Consider the following 13,406-nt stretch of genomic DNA (forward strand, 5'->3'; position numbering starts at 1 on the left):
TTCTATGATGTTTTTCTCTATATTCTCATTTCATCTAGAAATATTTTAAAACTCCAACATGAGCTGGAAAATCAGGTTTGAGCCGTTTTTTAATTGTAATTAAGGGCCAAACAAAATCCCTCAGAGGGCCACAAATGGCCCCCGACCCACACGTTGGACACCCCTGATCTGAACCGTCCCAGTAGAGGTCCTGGTTTCCTCCAGGACTGTTCTGGATTTATCTCCCATCAGCATGATGCTGCCACCGCCGTGCTGTGGTCTCATCTCTCAGAACCGAACGGGTTCTGAAGAACTGGCCTCACTTTGAAACATTTTCTGTCTCGGTTCGTGGACTTGTTTCTGGCTGACAGAACCGGTGGGCCCGTCAGACAGGAAGTGGGCCCGTCAGACAGGAAGTGGGTCCGTCAGACAGGAAGTGGGCCCGTCAGACAGGAAGTGGGCCCGTCAGACAGGAAGTGGGTCCGTCAGACAGGAAGTGGGTCCGTCAGACAGGAAGTGGGCCCGATGGCGGTGATGAAGCCGTCCGAGGCGAGGAGGACGGCTTCATCACCAGATGGCCGTCGACACGGCAACGAGTTGTCACAACAACGCGGGAAGGGATATTCATCTTCCCGCTCCGCCTTAATCAAGACGCCGCCACGCTTCGCTTCACACGGCGAACAAACAGCAATCAAGTCGTTGCCGTGGCGACTCACTCATCACTGTCGCGTTTCGCAGCGCCAGAGGTTGGAAGACGTTTGGGAAGCTCCTCTTCCTCCTCTTCCTCACCATCTGGATGGAAAGTGAAGCTCACAGTTTTCTGAATTATTTCTGCAGCAGCTTCGATTCATTTAATCTGAAAAAACTTCATTTAAAACCTGAAATCTTCTGTTTTCATCGGTTTTAATCTCCAGGACTAAAAGCAGCTCAGAGGGAAACCTGAGAGAAATCTGATGCTGCAGGAAGAAGAAGGGTAACCATGGTAACTTTGGTAAAGTCCTGGTTGTTTAACGTCATAAACTTCATTTTTAGCACTAATTAAAATAATAAGGAAATATAATTGTAAAGCAGATTGTGGTTTTGACTCGTTTAGATAGAAAAGTTTCTGTTTTTCCTTCCCAGAGGAAAAATCTGCTAACATTAATTTACTTTTCAATAACAGAAAATATTCCTGCTTCAGTGTTTGTATTTTATTTTATTTTTACTGCATCATGTTTTCATTTTTTATTTTGCTTCTCATCATCCAGAAATATTCTTTCACCTTGTTATAATAATTTATAAGTAATCAAAAATTGCATAAATTTTGACAGAAAATAAAAAATTTTATTTCTAATATTTAACTTCTATGGTGAACTATTTTATTTTTTCTATATTTCATGAGCAGGAATAAATTAAATGAATAAAGTAAATCCTGCAACATTTTGCATAATTTATGTGTCATTATTTAAAACTTGTTGATATTTTTACAATATTAATAAAAATATTAAACACGTTTTTCTTCTGTGGTCATTTCAGTTTTTAATGTTTTTTGCTACAGAACCTAACTAATAAACATACTCAGAAATTTAACCAACAGAATAAACTGATTGTAAGAAAATTTAAACTGATGAAATTTGTAGTCCCCATTAAATCTGTAGAGGTTTTATGTCTCGTTTTGGTTGCCGTAGTTACTCTTTAGCTCTTTATCTTCACTTTTTCTCAGTTAGGGAGCCGCTGATGGTGAAAAGTCTCATCTTCCTTTAAAATAAAATAATAGAATCTGATACAAGTTTTGTGTTCCGGTCATCAGCCTGTTTGCACGTGAGGCTGCAGGTGTTGCTGCAGATGCTGCAGGTGCTGTAATGCTGCAGCAGCTGCAGGGTTACTCACCACTAAAAGTGCAAACAGGATGACTCCGCAGCTCCATGCGTCTGCTTTCCTCCCGTCGTATTTCTCTCCCTGAATGAAGACAAAACGCAGCGATGAAAGATTCAACCAGAACTCAGACATGAAGTTCATCAGTTATTATTTCAGAAATTAAAATGATTTTGCAGCAAAAAGATGGAAAACTGACGTCAAACTAACTGAAGGTTCAGCAGAGGTTATGGAGGTTCAGATGCATTAAGCAGAAATACGGACTAAAACTAACAGGTTTCAGAAGATGAAATACAAAGAAAGTGCATTTGAGTTCGGAGGCGACGTGATGAAGAGGAGGAGGAAGAGTGCAGAGAGCGGAGATGGAAGAGCAGCTCTTACTGAACAGAAAGGAGAAAGCAGAGAAAGCACTCACCCTGATGACCTCCGGGCAGGCGTAGTGCGGAGATCTGAAAGCAGAGCAAACCGGACGTTAGTCTGGAGGAGATGCTCCGAAAGAAACCCGTTCACACAAAGCCAGCGAGACAGAAAAACAGAAAACGGCGAGAAGACGAAGAAACCGAGACAGAAAAACAGAAACAAACAGTTTTTCTTTCCTGGTGTTGATCTGAAGCAGATTTAAACCAGCAGCTCTGAATCCAGCTCCTTATTACTGGGGTCAGTTTACATAAAAATAAAATAAAATTGTAAATTTTTACATGTTAGTCAATAAAAAGTGACCCTACAGGAATAAACAGGAAAAGACGGACGGAGTTTCCAATCAATAATTCAACATAAATCAATCATTTAGATGCATTTAAAGAGTTTTAATCAGACTCTGATTGGTTGAATCTTCTCAACTTGTGTGAGATCCTTCAGTAAATCCGGCCATAACTGAGGTAATTCATTTATAGTTCATTTTATAAAAATGTAAAAACTTTGAAAGAAAAGAGGATTTCCATGTTTAATATGTTGCAGCTGTGATTCTACAGGAATAAAGTCAGATTCAAGTTTTCTCCTGTCTGCAGTTGGGAAACGTTGCTGTGGTTCAATTTGCAGGCAGTGAGAAACATTCATTACTTCACATTTTGAAAAACTGCTTGAAAAGTGGAAATAAAACGAGACGACCAATCAACCTGCACTGCAAAAACACAAAATATTAGCAAGTAATTTTGGTCAAGTTTCTGCTGCAAATATTTTAGTTCATTAAAGCAAAACTGAGTTAACTTAAAAATAACTTTTCATCAAGATATGGGATCTTGTTTTAAATAAATAATTCCTTAATATTGATAAAAATCTCTCATTCCCCTGGCAGATTATTTCATTTTTACCACGGGGAAAATGTTTGGTTACAGTGAATTAATCTTGGTTAGATTTGGTGTTTTTCAGTGTGCAACAGATCCTGCAGCAGATCTGAAACAATTAATCTGCTAATAAATATTTCAACTTAAATGTGACAAATAACATGAACATGTTGTATTTTTCTGACAGGTCGGTTCTGCAGAACCTCCGTCTGGTCCTCATCAGAACCAGCGAAGCGGAGAGCCCGGTTCCCCCAGCAGTGTGTAAACACACACACTTCATCTCCGCTGATGACATTCCTAATTATGTAGCTGGAAGTGAAGCGGGTCGACCGGCAGAACTCGGACACGTCACAACACGCCGAGCGCCGTCGATCACAGCTTCCTGCCAGACTCCGCTCGTTTGGGTTTCATTAACGCCGCTTGGAGGAGCCGATCTGACCCGAACCCGTCGGAGCGTGGAGCAGGAGACGTCTGGCTGGTTCTGATCCTCTGCAGGAGGAAAACAAACATGGCTGCTGCTGATCTGCAGCTTCTGGTTCTACAAACTGACCAGAAATCCGACTTTACAGCAGCTGATGACAAGAAACCAGTTTAAACAGCAGATAATTAACCAAAGATTCACTGTTCTGACTCACTGAGACCCTCTAGTGGCCAAACTCAGACTACGAGAGATTACGTTCCACAAACGGCCGATGAAAGAGCATCGTTCAGTTTTCTGAGACAAATGACTGAAATCTGATCATTTTTTCACCAAAATCGAGGAGTGACTGCAGGCATCAGGCTGAATTTACCCTGGTAAGAAATTAGTTTTTTAATTTTGAAGTCTGCTGCTGATCCTTGTAGTAAATAAATTAATCAGCTCTCCCTTTAAATGTCGCTCTTACATGATTTTACACACAATGATCAGCTGCAGCAGAGATTTGGACTTCAGTATTCTGACTTTCCCTCCAGATGCAGCGTTAGCATAACGTAACGTTTTGATGCCAAACATGTTACTGCAGCTAAGTTCAGACTTTTTTGTGCTCTGAATTATTTTCCAACAGGTAAAACGAGGCTTGATTGTGTGGAGAAAACTGAGACTTTCAGCTGCTTCCATCCACCAAAGCTTTGTTTTAAACAGCAGCTGCTCAACAGACTGATGGAAACATTTGGGAATTTATCTGCCTCAATGCTAACAGAAGCTGACTCACCAGGAAGAGCTTTTAAATCCCTGCTGGAATGCTAGTCTGATAGGTCTCAGCATTTCTCTTTGCATCTCCTCCTCAATAGATCATTTCTCAAACAAATCTAATAAAAATAAATAAACTAAATCTAATAAAAATAAATAAACTAAATCCATTTTTTAAATAAATGAAATGTTTTGATTAAACACATTTAGTTAGATGTTTTTCTCTGCATGAACTCATGATGTTTATTTCGGGTCAGGAGTTTCCAGAAACCTGTTCAGTTCTTCCTGCATGCGGTTCGGTTTCAGCCGGACCCTCAGAACCGAGCAGCAGGTAGGAAACCTTCGCATCAGAAGCTGCTGCTTACATGATAACGACAGTTTCTGCTCAGCCTCCGACGCTGCAATCTCCCGCGCTCCGTGATGCGTTTAGGAGCGACGTGGATTTAGCCGTTCCACACGCCTGACTCTGGCCGAACGGGTCGGAACCGCTAATATTCTGCAGCGCTCTCAGAAAACCCCAAACACTCACATCAGGTCGGCTGCTCCGTTCAGTCAACACTGAACAGGTCCCACTCAAACAAGAAAAATAATGAGGCAGCAGGTTGATGCTCACCCACAGCTGGTCTCCAGCAGACTGTCCCCGACCTGCAGAGACGCCATGCCGAAGTCCGCTATTCTGATGTTGTTCTTCTCATCTAACAACAAGTTCTCTGGCTTCAGATCTCTGTGGCTGCAGGGGACAGAGAGACAGGGGGACAGAGGGACGGAGAGACAGATGGACAGAGGGACAGGAAGACAGTGGGATGGAGAGACAGGGGACAGAGAGACAGATGGACAGAATCAGTTTCATTCGTCACCAAAACTTCAACACAAATGTCAAACTTTATTCAACTGAATGTTTGCAAATCAATTTAGCGTCTTAAATTGAGGGAAAGCTAAGGGAGCTAAATGTTTTCAAAGTTAGCAAAAACATTAAAGCGCTAAACAAACCATGGAGGCTTTTGCTGGCCAACCTGAATCCTTATTTAAGGTGGATATTTAAGGTGGATATTTAAGGTGGATATTTTCTGTTTAAACTGTGAAGAAGATCTTTGGGTGTAAAAACTCCACATTCAAGTCACATTTTGTGTTTACTGAGTTTCTGATCTTACAGCTTCAGATGAATTAAACAGACAGTTTTTGTCATTTAGCCCAAAGTGAAACATTTCCTTGAAATCGTAAAGTTTTCTTTGCAAACATTTACAATAAACTTCTGCTTTTGGTCATAAACAGCTAACATTTGTTAAAACCTGCAGCTGAGGATTTTCCCTCTGTGGTTCATCCAGTAAAAACACACAGAGCGAAAGAAATCGAGTCGTTCAAAGCCAAACACTTGACGTCCAACGCCGAGCGCCTTTGATGTGCAGTTGCACTTCAGATGCTGCAGCCAGAGGAACTAAAGGTTTCAGGGAGATGAGAGGAGATCAAGAGGAGCCGCCTCTACCGTCGCCCCCGGCAACGGCTGACGAGGAGACGAAACCGCCAAAAACGGAGCAAACGCTTCAGGAATCGTCTCAACAACATTATTCTGAGAATATTCTGCACTTCGAATCTAAAGCCCAGAGACGAGTTGGGTTCTGCTGGTCCGGGCCGCAGGACAGCAGGCTGGTTCTGAACCCGCAGACTGAATCGGACCGGGAGCAGAACTGAATCGGACCGGGAGCAGAACCGCAGTGAGTACGGACCAGATGGAGTGGCTGTGGCAGAAGTCCAGCGCTGAGATGATCTGTCTGAAGAACTTCCGGGCCTCTTTGGGCGTCAGCCGGCCTTTCTTCACCAGGTAGTCGAACAGCTCCCCGCCGGACACGTGTTCCAGCACCAGGTACCTGCAGAGGTCAGAGGTCAGCACACCGTCACGGTGAATCCAAACACACTCTGTCAGATCTACGGTTTCATTTATCAGGAAATACTAAAAATTAATCTTTCCCAAAGTTTTAGATTTATAAAAGGACTTTGACTAGACCGTTGCCGCTATCAGATGGACTGATTTTCACATGGTTGAACCAATCACTGTCAGAGAAATGTTAATGTTTATAAATAAAACATTATTTAACTGTTTTTATTTGATCCTTCTTGGCTGTTAGACTTTTACTTTGCTGTTTCATGTTGCATCAATAAATTGACATAAGCAGAAGAATCTGGTTTTGTTTTATGTTTCTGGATCTCAGAGTTTTATCCTTATCTGAACTTTAAAGAAATTCAATCAGTTTTAGCATTTTTCTAGCAGAAGAAGACAAATATTTGGATTCATAATTCATCTCCAGATGGTTTCCTGTCAGCGCAGATTTAACAGAAATCTTTTGTTTCATCTTCCATCCGGCTGAAGGAGACATTAATCATTTAATCCAGTCGTAAACTACAGCGTGCTCGGCTATAACCTTACGTTGATGTATGAAGTAAATCTGCAGCTTTGCATGTTTGTGCTGTAAAATGTTTCATCCATCTCCAGGACTGATTTATCTCAGGAACATCCCTGATCGCCGCGCGGCCTCGCCGTCCTCGCCGCCTGATTTATTAGCAGATTAAGGGATCCGCTGGAGCGTTTCGCCGTCAGAGCCGTTTAAATTAGAAACACGGCCGGCTGTGATTTGTGAGGCGGGACTTTCTGTTTGCATCCATGATGACCGTCCGTCGCCGTCCTCGCAACACTAGGAAAACAAATTCCGGCTCCATCTGACGCCGGCGGCTTTATCAATTATTGAGCGGCGCGTTAAGCGTCGCCGCTGGAGCACGGCTGCGACTCGCAGCAGATTAATGCGCACAATAAAGGAAGGAAAAGCTGCAGCTGCTGCAGGTCGGACTGATGGAGAAACAATTCAGGCCTAATGAGAAAACAAGAGAACAACCTGATCCTCTTGTCTCTATTAAAGAAACCAGACATTAGCTGCTCAATTACTTTATTACTTAACATTCAGTAGCAAGCATTGACCTTTGAACTTTACTTCTTGACTCTTTTATCACTTAGAGGCATGAAATATACTCAGCGATTATCTCAACGGTTCTTCAGCAGCAATCATTCTAAAAAATAAGAAGCAGGTGGAAAATGTCATGATGCTGCCACCACCATGCCTGAAAGAGTTTCTGAGTGTGAAAACCTCAGTTTGATGAATTAAAATTAATTTTAAAAAAAGGGTAAATATATTTTCTTGCATTCAGTTACTTCTAGTTTATTTTACCTTTAACTGGTTTTGAGCCGATATGAACGGCTTAATGTGGGCAGATACCAAGATCTGATCAAACCTGCTGAGAGATCATGACGGAGTGAGTGACTGCTGCAGGAGCTTCTCTTTGCAGACTGAATATATATATATATATATATATATATATATATATGAAGCAAAGCTCTAGGAAGGAGCAGATTGTCCACAGAGGTCAGTGGATCCATGCGGCTGAAAAATCTCCTCATCCAAACACAAAAACCTTTCAATTGAAAAGCTATTTTTTACCCTGAAATTGACATATTTCCATAAAGCAAATTTTATTTTGTAATTACAATTTGCGCAACTTTATGGTCAATGGAAACGCAGCTTCTGTCACATGACCAAACTCCTCCCATCCAGCAGAAACAACAAGATGGAAATGAACATCGGTTGTTAATATCAACCCAGTTTTACTTACTGGACCAGAACCGATAAGTTAGCAGATGCATCGAGCATTAATGCGTTAAAACTTCAATCTCTGACTGCAAAGTTATCATAATGTTATGATGCTTTTTCTCTTTGTTCTTTAAGGAAAACTTTAATCCAGACAGAACTCTGGTGACAATCTGGTTTGAATCCCAGCCTGGAGTCTCTCTGCATGTTCTCCCTGGTCAGGAACGGTTCCTCTCAAACCTTTTGATTTTATTTTTCCAGACAGAAAATCTAATCTCAGTTTTCACAGAAGTAGAAAACCAGACCTAGAAGCTGAAATGGACCTTCAAAAAGCAGCTTACAGGTATTTCTTGTTTTCGTAGACGTCGTGCAGCTTCAGGACGTGAGGATGCTCGATGAGTTTCAGGATGGCGATCTCCCGCTCCACCTGCAGACAGAAACACACAAAATGAGTGAAAAACATTGAAGCCTGCAGCAGAGCGCTGAGCTGAGAGTAAAAAAATCTCCGGACCCGCAGCCAGAGCCTCTGATGAAAGCCGACACGCAGCATCTTTCCGTTACATCACTTTAATCAGACAAAGTGGGCCTGCAGGGTTTCACAGCCATGTTGTTTGGAGGCAGCCGAAGCAGAAATTCACAATTTAACCCCAGTTGGTCCAGCTGTAACCACCGCTGATCTGCTGCTTAAAGTCTGACACTTTAGTTTAACACTAATGTGTTACAGGGACCAGCTGGTCACGCCTGAACAACCAGAAACAAGCAAAGCTGCTTGCTGCAGCGACAGAAAACAGAAATCATTTCAGTTCTCACATCGTCTCCTTCAGGCTGGCAGGAAAAAACCCGACAAAACTGAACCGCTCGCTGTGTGGCTAAACAGTCCAAATTCACTCAGTTAACAGAAAACAGAGAGAAAAACTAAAAAATGCTGCTGTACAGGTAAATATCCAGATCTACTACAGAATAAATGAAGCCAACAGCCTGCAGTTTGTTCATTTCATTCATAAAACATCAAATTCTCCAAAGTCTGAAGTAAAATTTACACTAAAGAGAGAAAGTTTCAGTGACTGAAACCAACACACATCTTTTCTGTTTCCACAGGATTGAACAGCAGCAGTTCAGTCAGGCTGCTGCTCTGGAGCAAACAGGTGTGTGTTAGCACAACGCCAGGCTGGAAAGTAGTCAGCAATGGCCTTAAAGAAACATCGCCTGTATTCCCATCAACCTGGTAAGGGCAAAAAAGCAGCAGGGAAATAAAAAGAAAAATATATAACAAAATTACATTTAATTTTATTTAAAAACATTTTGGATTAGTTTTTCCAGTTCTGTAAAAAATAACCATTACTGCTGAATATTTATTTGGATCAATATATATATTTTAAAAAATTCTTAAGAACCCACTCATCAGTTATCTAGAAGTAAAAACAACCCAGAGATCGTCTATTACAAGGATATGAGCTTAAAATTCAAACTACATGACACCATATGGAGAAGTGCTAGAATAGTATTGTGGTTATGTCTCAATAATATTAAACGTTTCTTTCTTTTTCAAAAAATGATAATATTTTGACATTTTCGCTTGTTAAACTACATAAAACACAAAGTTTCTTTTCTACGGGACTAAAGATAAAAAGTCGAGGTAAACGCGCATCTCACTCTGCTGAGGATCTTTGCAGATGGAGGAAACGGCAGGCTAACGCTAGCTTACAATTTCTCTCTCTTTGAGTCAAAAATTACAGAAACGTTTAAATTAACTGTATTTCTCCATCCCATAATAATGAGAAAGTTTCTTATTATTACAAGAAGCAAAACTCGTTAAAACAGGAACATTTCTCGTATCGAGACAAGTTTTAAATCTCATTCCACTTTAAAACTACATAACATTCTTGTCATAATTGTCATAATTCTTGTTATAATGAGAAACTTTCTCGTGAAAATATTTCCACGCTGTGGCCGTTAAACGGTCCTGTAAAGAAATCGAGCTTGAAGTTTTTTTCTTCGCTGAAATGTGACAGGAACGTTTCCTCAGGAGCATTACTGCCCCCGACAGGTCAGTTGAGAGAATTACATTCTATTACAAACCCGCCCTGTGCACGCGTTACCAAAGTTTAGCCACTAGAGAGCGCTAATTTTCACCTCTGGTAGTAAATTTTTTCAACAATGTAGCTAATATAATAAATCTGTAGTTTAGATTAAAGGGGAAAGCAGCGGCCAGATGGAGCTAATGAAATAAACTCCAACTGATCATCAGCTCTATAAAAACTGGTGAGTTGTGTCAGGTCTGTGTTAATATGCCACCAAGATAGATCTCCAAAATGAGTCCAAAAGCTGCAGCTGGGTCATCAGCAGAACCATGATCCCAAACACAGCAGCAGATCTGCAGCAAAATGTCTGAAAAAGGACAGAAGTGCTTTTACCGGCAGTAGTTTCACCTGAGAGTCATTCATGTTTTTACAGTCGCTGCCTTGAGCAGCATTAAGACCACCTGCTGTTCAGTCCATTTGCCGCCTGCTGGCGCCTGAGTGGGGCCGGTTCTGGACCTCTGAGCTGCAGAAACAAACTGGCAGCAGTTCTTACTCTGATGTTACTAAACATCCAAAAGCTGGGATAGGGTTAGGGTTAGTTAGGGGTTAGTTCAGCTGGCCGAGTTTTCCAAACAGGCCATTCAGAACTTTATCTGTTTTTTTACCGGCTCCACTTCCTGGCCAGATCAGTGACTGAGGCGTTAAAATCCACCCAGTCTGAGGAGTAAAACTCACACCAGAACCGCGGTGTGACAGACACTGTGACTCCTGACATCTCCGGTTTTTGCAGCCTGGTTTCTGTCAGCAGATCTTCACAGACGTCCAGCTTGTTGTGATTCCTGCAAAGAGAAATATTTTCTCCTCACCCAGAAACCGGACAGGCTCCAGGAGTCTGGAATCAGTCCTAAACTAAATACTCTGACTCACTATTATTATTGAATATTTTACTGACCCGCCGTTATCAGTGGTGTTAAATCATTCAATATTATAATGAATGGCAGGTCGTGAGTTCCACAGCACTGTTTGAAATGATCTTAAAAGCTAAGATGAATCTAAAACTTCTGTGTGAGGTGGGAGAATCAGAGCATCTCCACGGTGTTTGCAGGCGCCTGCTTGCTGATGCAGCATTAAGGGTTTAGTGGGAACATCTGGCAGCAGAAATGATTTAAAGTCTCTTCATCTCACACCTCTGGGAACGTTTCATGTTCTGAAGGAGGTTGGAAACATAAAAGTAACAAAAAGTTGATGAATTGGACAATACTGACTCAGACTGTCAGATTCCAGAAGATGAGGAGGATCTAAAGGTCTGATGATGAAGATTTGATCATCATCTAACTGGTGAGTCCACAGCGACCAGACAGCATCAATATTTATAGAATAAGTGGAAATCCATCCCACTGATCTTCATCAGACTTAAACACGTCAACATGTCGCTGCGTTAATGGTCCTTTCTTCTGCCTCTCCACCAGAACGCCTGACCGTCTGGACTCCGCTCTGGTGATGTGACTGAGAACGGACAGACTCGGGACAGAAGACCCTGAAAATCAAATTTCACTTCCATCAAAGCCGCCGCTCTTCAAAGCCCCGTCACTGAGGACGGCGCCGGAGGCTGGCAGCAAATAAATTATAAAAGAAATCAGGTTTTAATCTTTGGACCCAGTGTCCTGCAGAACCGGCGTCACAGCAGCTGATGGAGAAGCTCCTGGCCTGAGGGGGCGCTGTACCCAGACCCACTGAAGGAAACAACACAAAACCCTCACTGAGCGCAACTTACTTCTTCACCAAATGGAAACAAAAAAGGAATGGCGTCAGAATTTAACGACTGGAGGATTTTATTTTTGCCTTTGGTAAAAAACCATGAACCATTTACCCAGAATGCCCTGCTCTGTAGTCCACTTCCTGCTTTTGGAGCGGTCTCCAGTCCGCTCGGCGTTCCCATATGCATTCAGTCTGTTCCAGAGTTCACTTCAACCAAACAGAGACAGAGGTTTGTAGGTGGACCAGAGTTCTTTCTTTTGGTCCAATTGTGCATTCACACCTCCACAAACGAACCGGACTTTGTAACTAAACAAACTGGAATTGGATTCAAGAGTAGTAACTGCTCACGGATTGTTACAAAAAATTAAACGTTCAGAGTTTTATTTGTGCTCCTCATGGCTTTCTATGATGGTCTTAATCAGAAGAAAGACCATAAAACCACACATTATTATTCTTTGTAGCAGATCACAGGCCGTCTTCTCTTCCTACTCAGCCACTGAATCAACTCTCATGTCCTGCTTCACTACCTCCATGAGTTTTCCCTGGAGTTTCCTGCTCCGGTTTTCCAGTTCGTCATCATTCTCTGGGTTCGCCTGCGTTGCGTCGGTAAGTGATCCTCTGTAAATGTCCCCGGTGTCTCCGCCTTCACACATCAGATCCAGTTGCCTCTGTTTTCATCAGTTCTCCGCCGGCTCACACAGTGCAGCCTGGCAGAGGCTAATTAAAGACATGTACAAGGTAAGCAGGCTCTGAACCTGGCGCCCCCCGGGTTGACTGCCACACTGACGGTTATTAGACTCAATTATGTCCCATATGGTTTTTTAATGTGCTGTAATAAAGTGCGCTGTGACGGTTGGTGGAAGGTTGCAGGTGAAACTCTGGGTTACTCATCTTCCCTGCAGAGCAGAGACAGCAGAACCGCTTCCTGGTTGAGTCAACTGCTTAGAAAGGTGACGATGTTTAAGTCTCTAATAAGTCGGGTTGTGGAGGACGCAGGCGAAGGAGAGCCGCTTTAAATTCAATTATCTCCTGGACGTCTGGATGTTAATACAAAGCAATTAGTGCTGGTTGTGTTCAAGTGTGATGGGAGGAATGGAAATAAACGTGTGACATTTCACAGCCCAGTATCTCCAGACTGAGAAACCTCATTACAAGTGCGAACGCTCCTGTTTCTTTCATGAAGTGAGATGAAAAGTCAGCGTGAGGACGCCGTGGTCATCCAGAGTTCAACCTCTGCTGCTTTTTGATTCACTTTATCCCCAGGCGAGTGTTAGAGCGTCTTCTCTGCCTCTCAGCTCATTCAGCATCAGATCAAACCTTCACTATCTGTAGTGGTGTCTGGACTCTAACACAGCCAGGCTAAATGTATCTGTGTGGCAGGAGCCACAGTCCGAAATGCACAGGAAGAACCTGCGAACACCTGGTAGAAAGACCGCAGACCGGGATCTGAACCCAGGATCTTCTTGCTGCAAGGATTTGGAGAAACACAATAATTTCTTCTGTTTGTCCATCACAGCAATGCAAACAGAAGCAGTGAAAGTAAAGCAGAGATTTTAACAACAAAAGTGTGAAATGCAACAGAAATTTAGACATTTCTACTGCTTAAAACTTAAAGTTGCTTCTTTTACGTTAAAAGCTTAAAATTGCTTCTATCACAGCCAAACACACAAACTGTTTGATGAATTGCGACGCCGCTGCCACACCATTTATC

The 13,406-nt window shown here is 42.3% G+C and overlaps 1 protein-coding gene across 8 annotated transcripts in view; it reads right to left on the bottom strand.

Annotated features, from left to right (window-relative positions):
• The window catches only part of LOC116716094 (serine/threonine-protein kinase BRSK2-like), a 95,616-nt gene that overhangs the window by 21,881 nt on the left and 60,329 nt on the right, over positions 1-13,406 (bottom strand). For all 8 annotated transcript variants that reach the window (XM_032556883.1, XM_032556882.1, XM_032556884.1 and 5 more), the window contains exons 3-7: positions 8,258-8,343; positions 6,009-6,149; positions 4,898-5,014; positions 2,249-2,282; positions 1,849-1,917 (exon numbers count right to left, since the gene is read on the bottom strand). In XM_032556883.1, the coding sequence (XP_032412774.1) occupies positions 1,849-1,917; positions 2,249-2,282; positions 4,898-5,014; positions 6,009-6,149; positions 8,258-8,343 (447 nt within the window). The remainder of the gene's footprint in view (positions 1-1,848; positions 1,918-2,248; positions 2,283-4,897; positions 5,015-6,008; positions 6,150-8,257; positions 8,344-13,406) is intronic.

This window comes from Xiphophorus hellerii, chromosome 24 (assembly GCF_003331165.1).
Source record: "Xiphophorus hellerii strain 12219 chromosome 24, Xiphophorus_hellerii-4.1, whole genome shotgun sequence".
Lineage (NCBI taxonomy): Eukaryota > Metazoa > Chordata > Actinopteri > Cyprinodontiformes > Poeciliidae > Xiphophorus > Xiphophorus hellerii.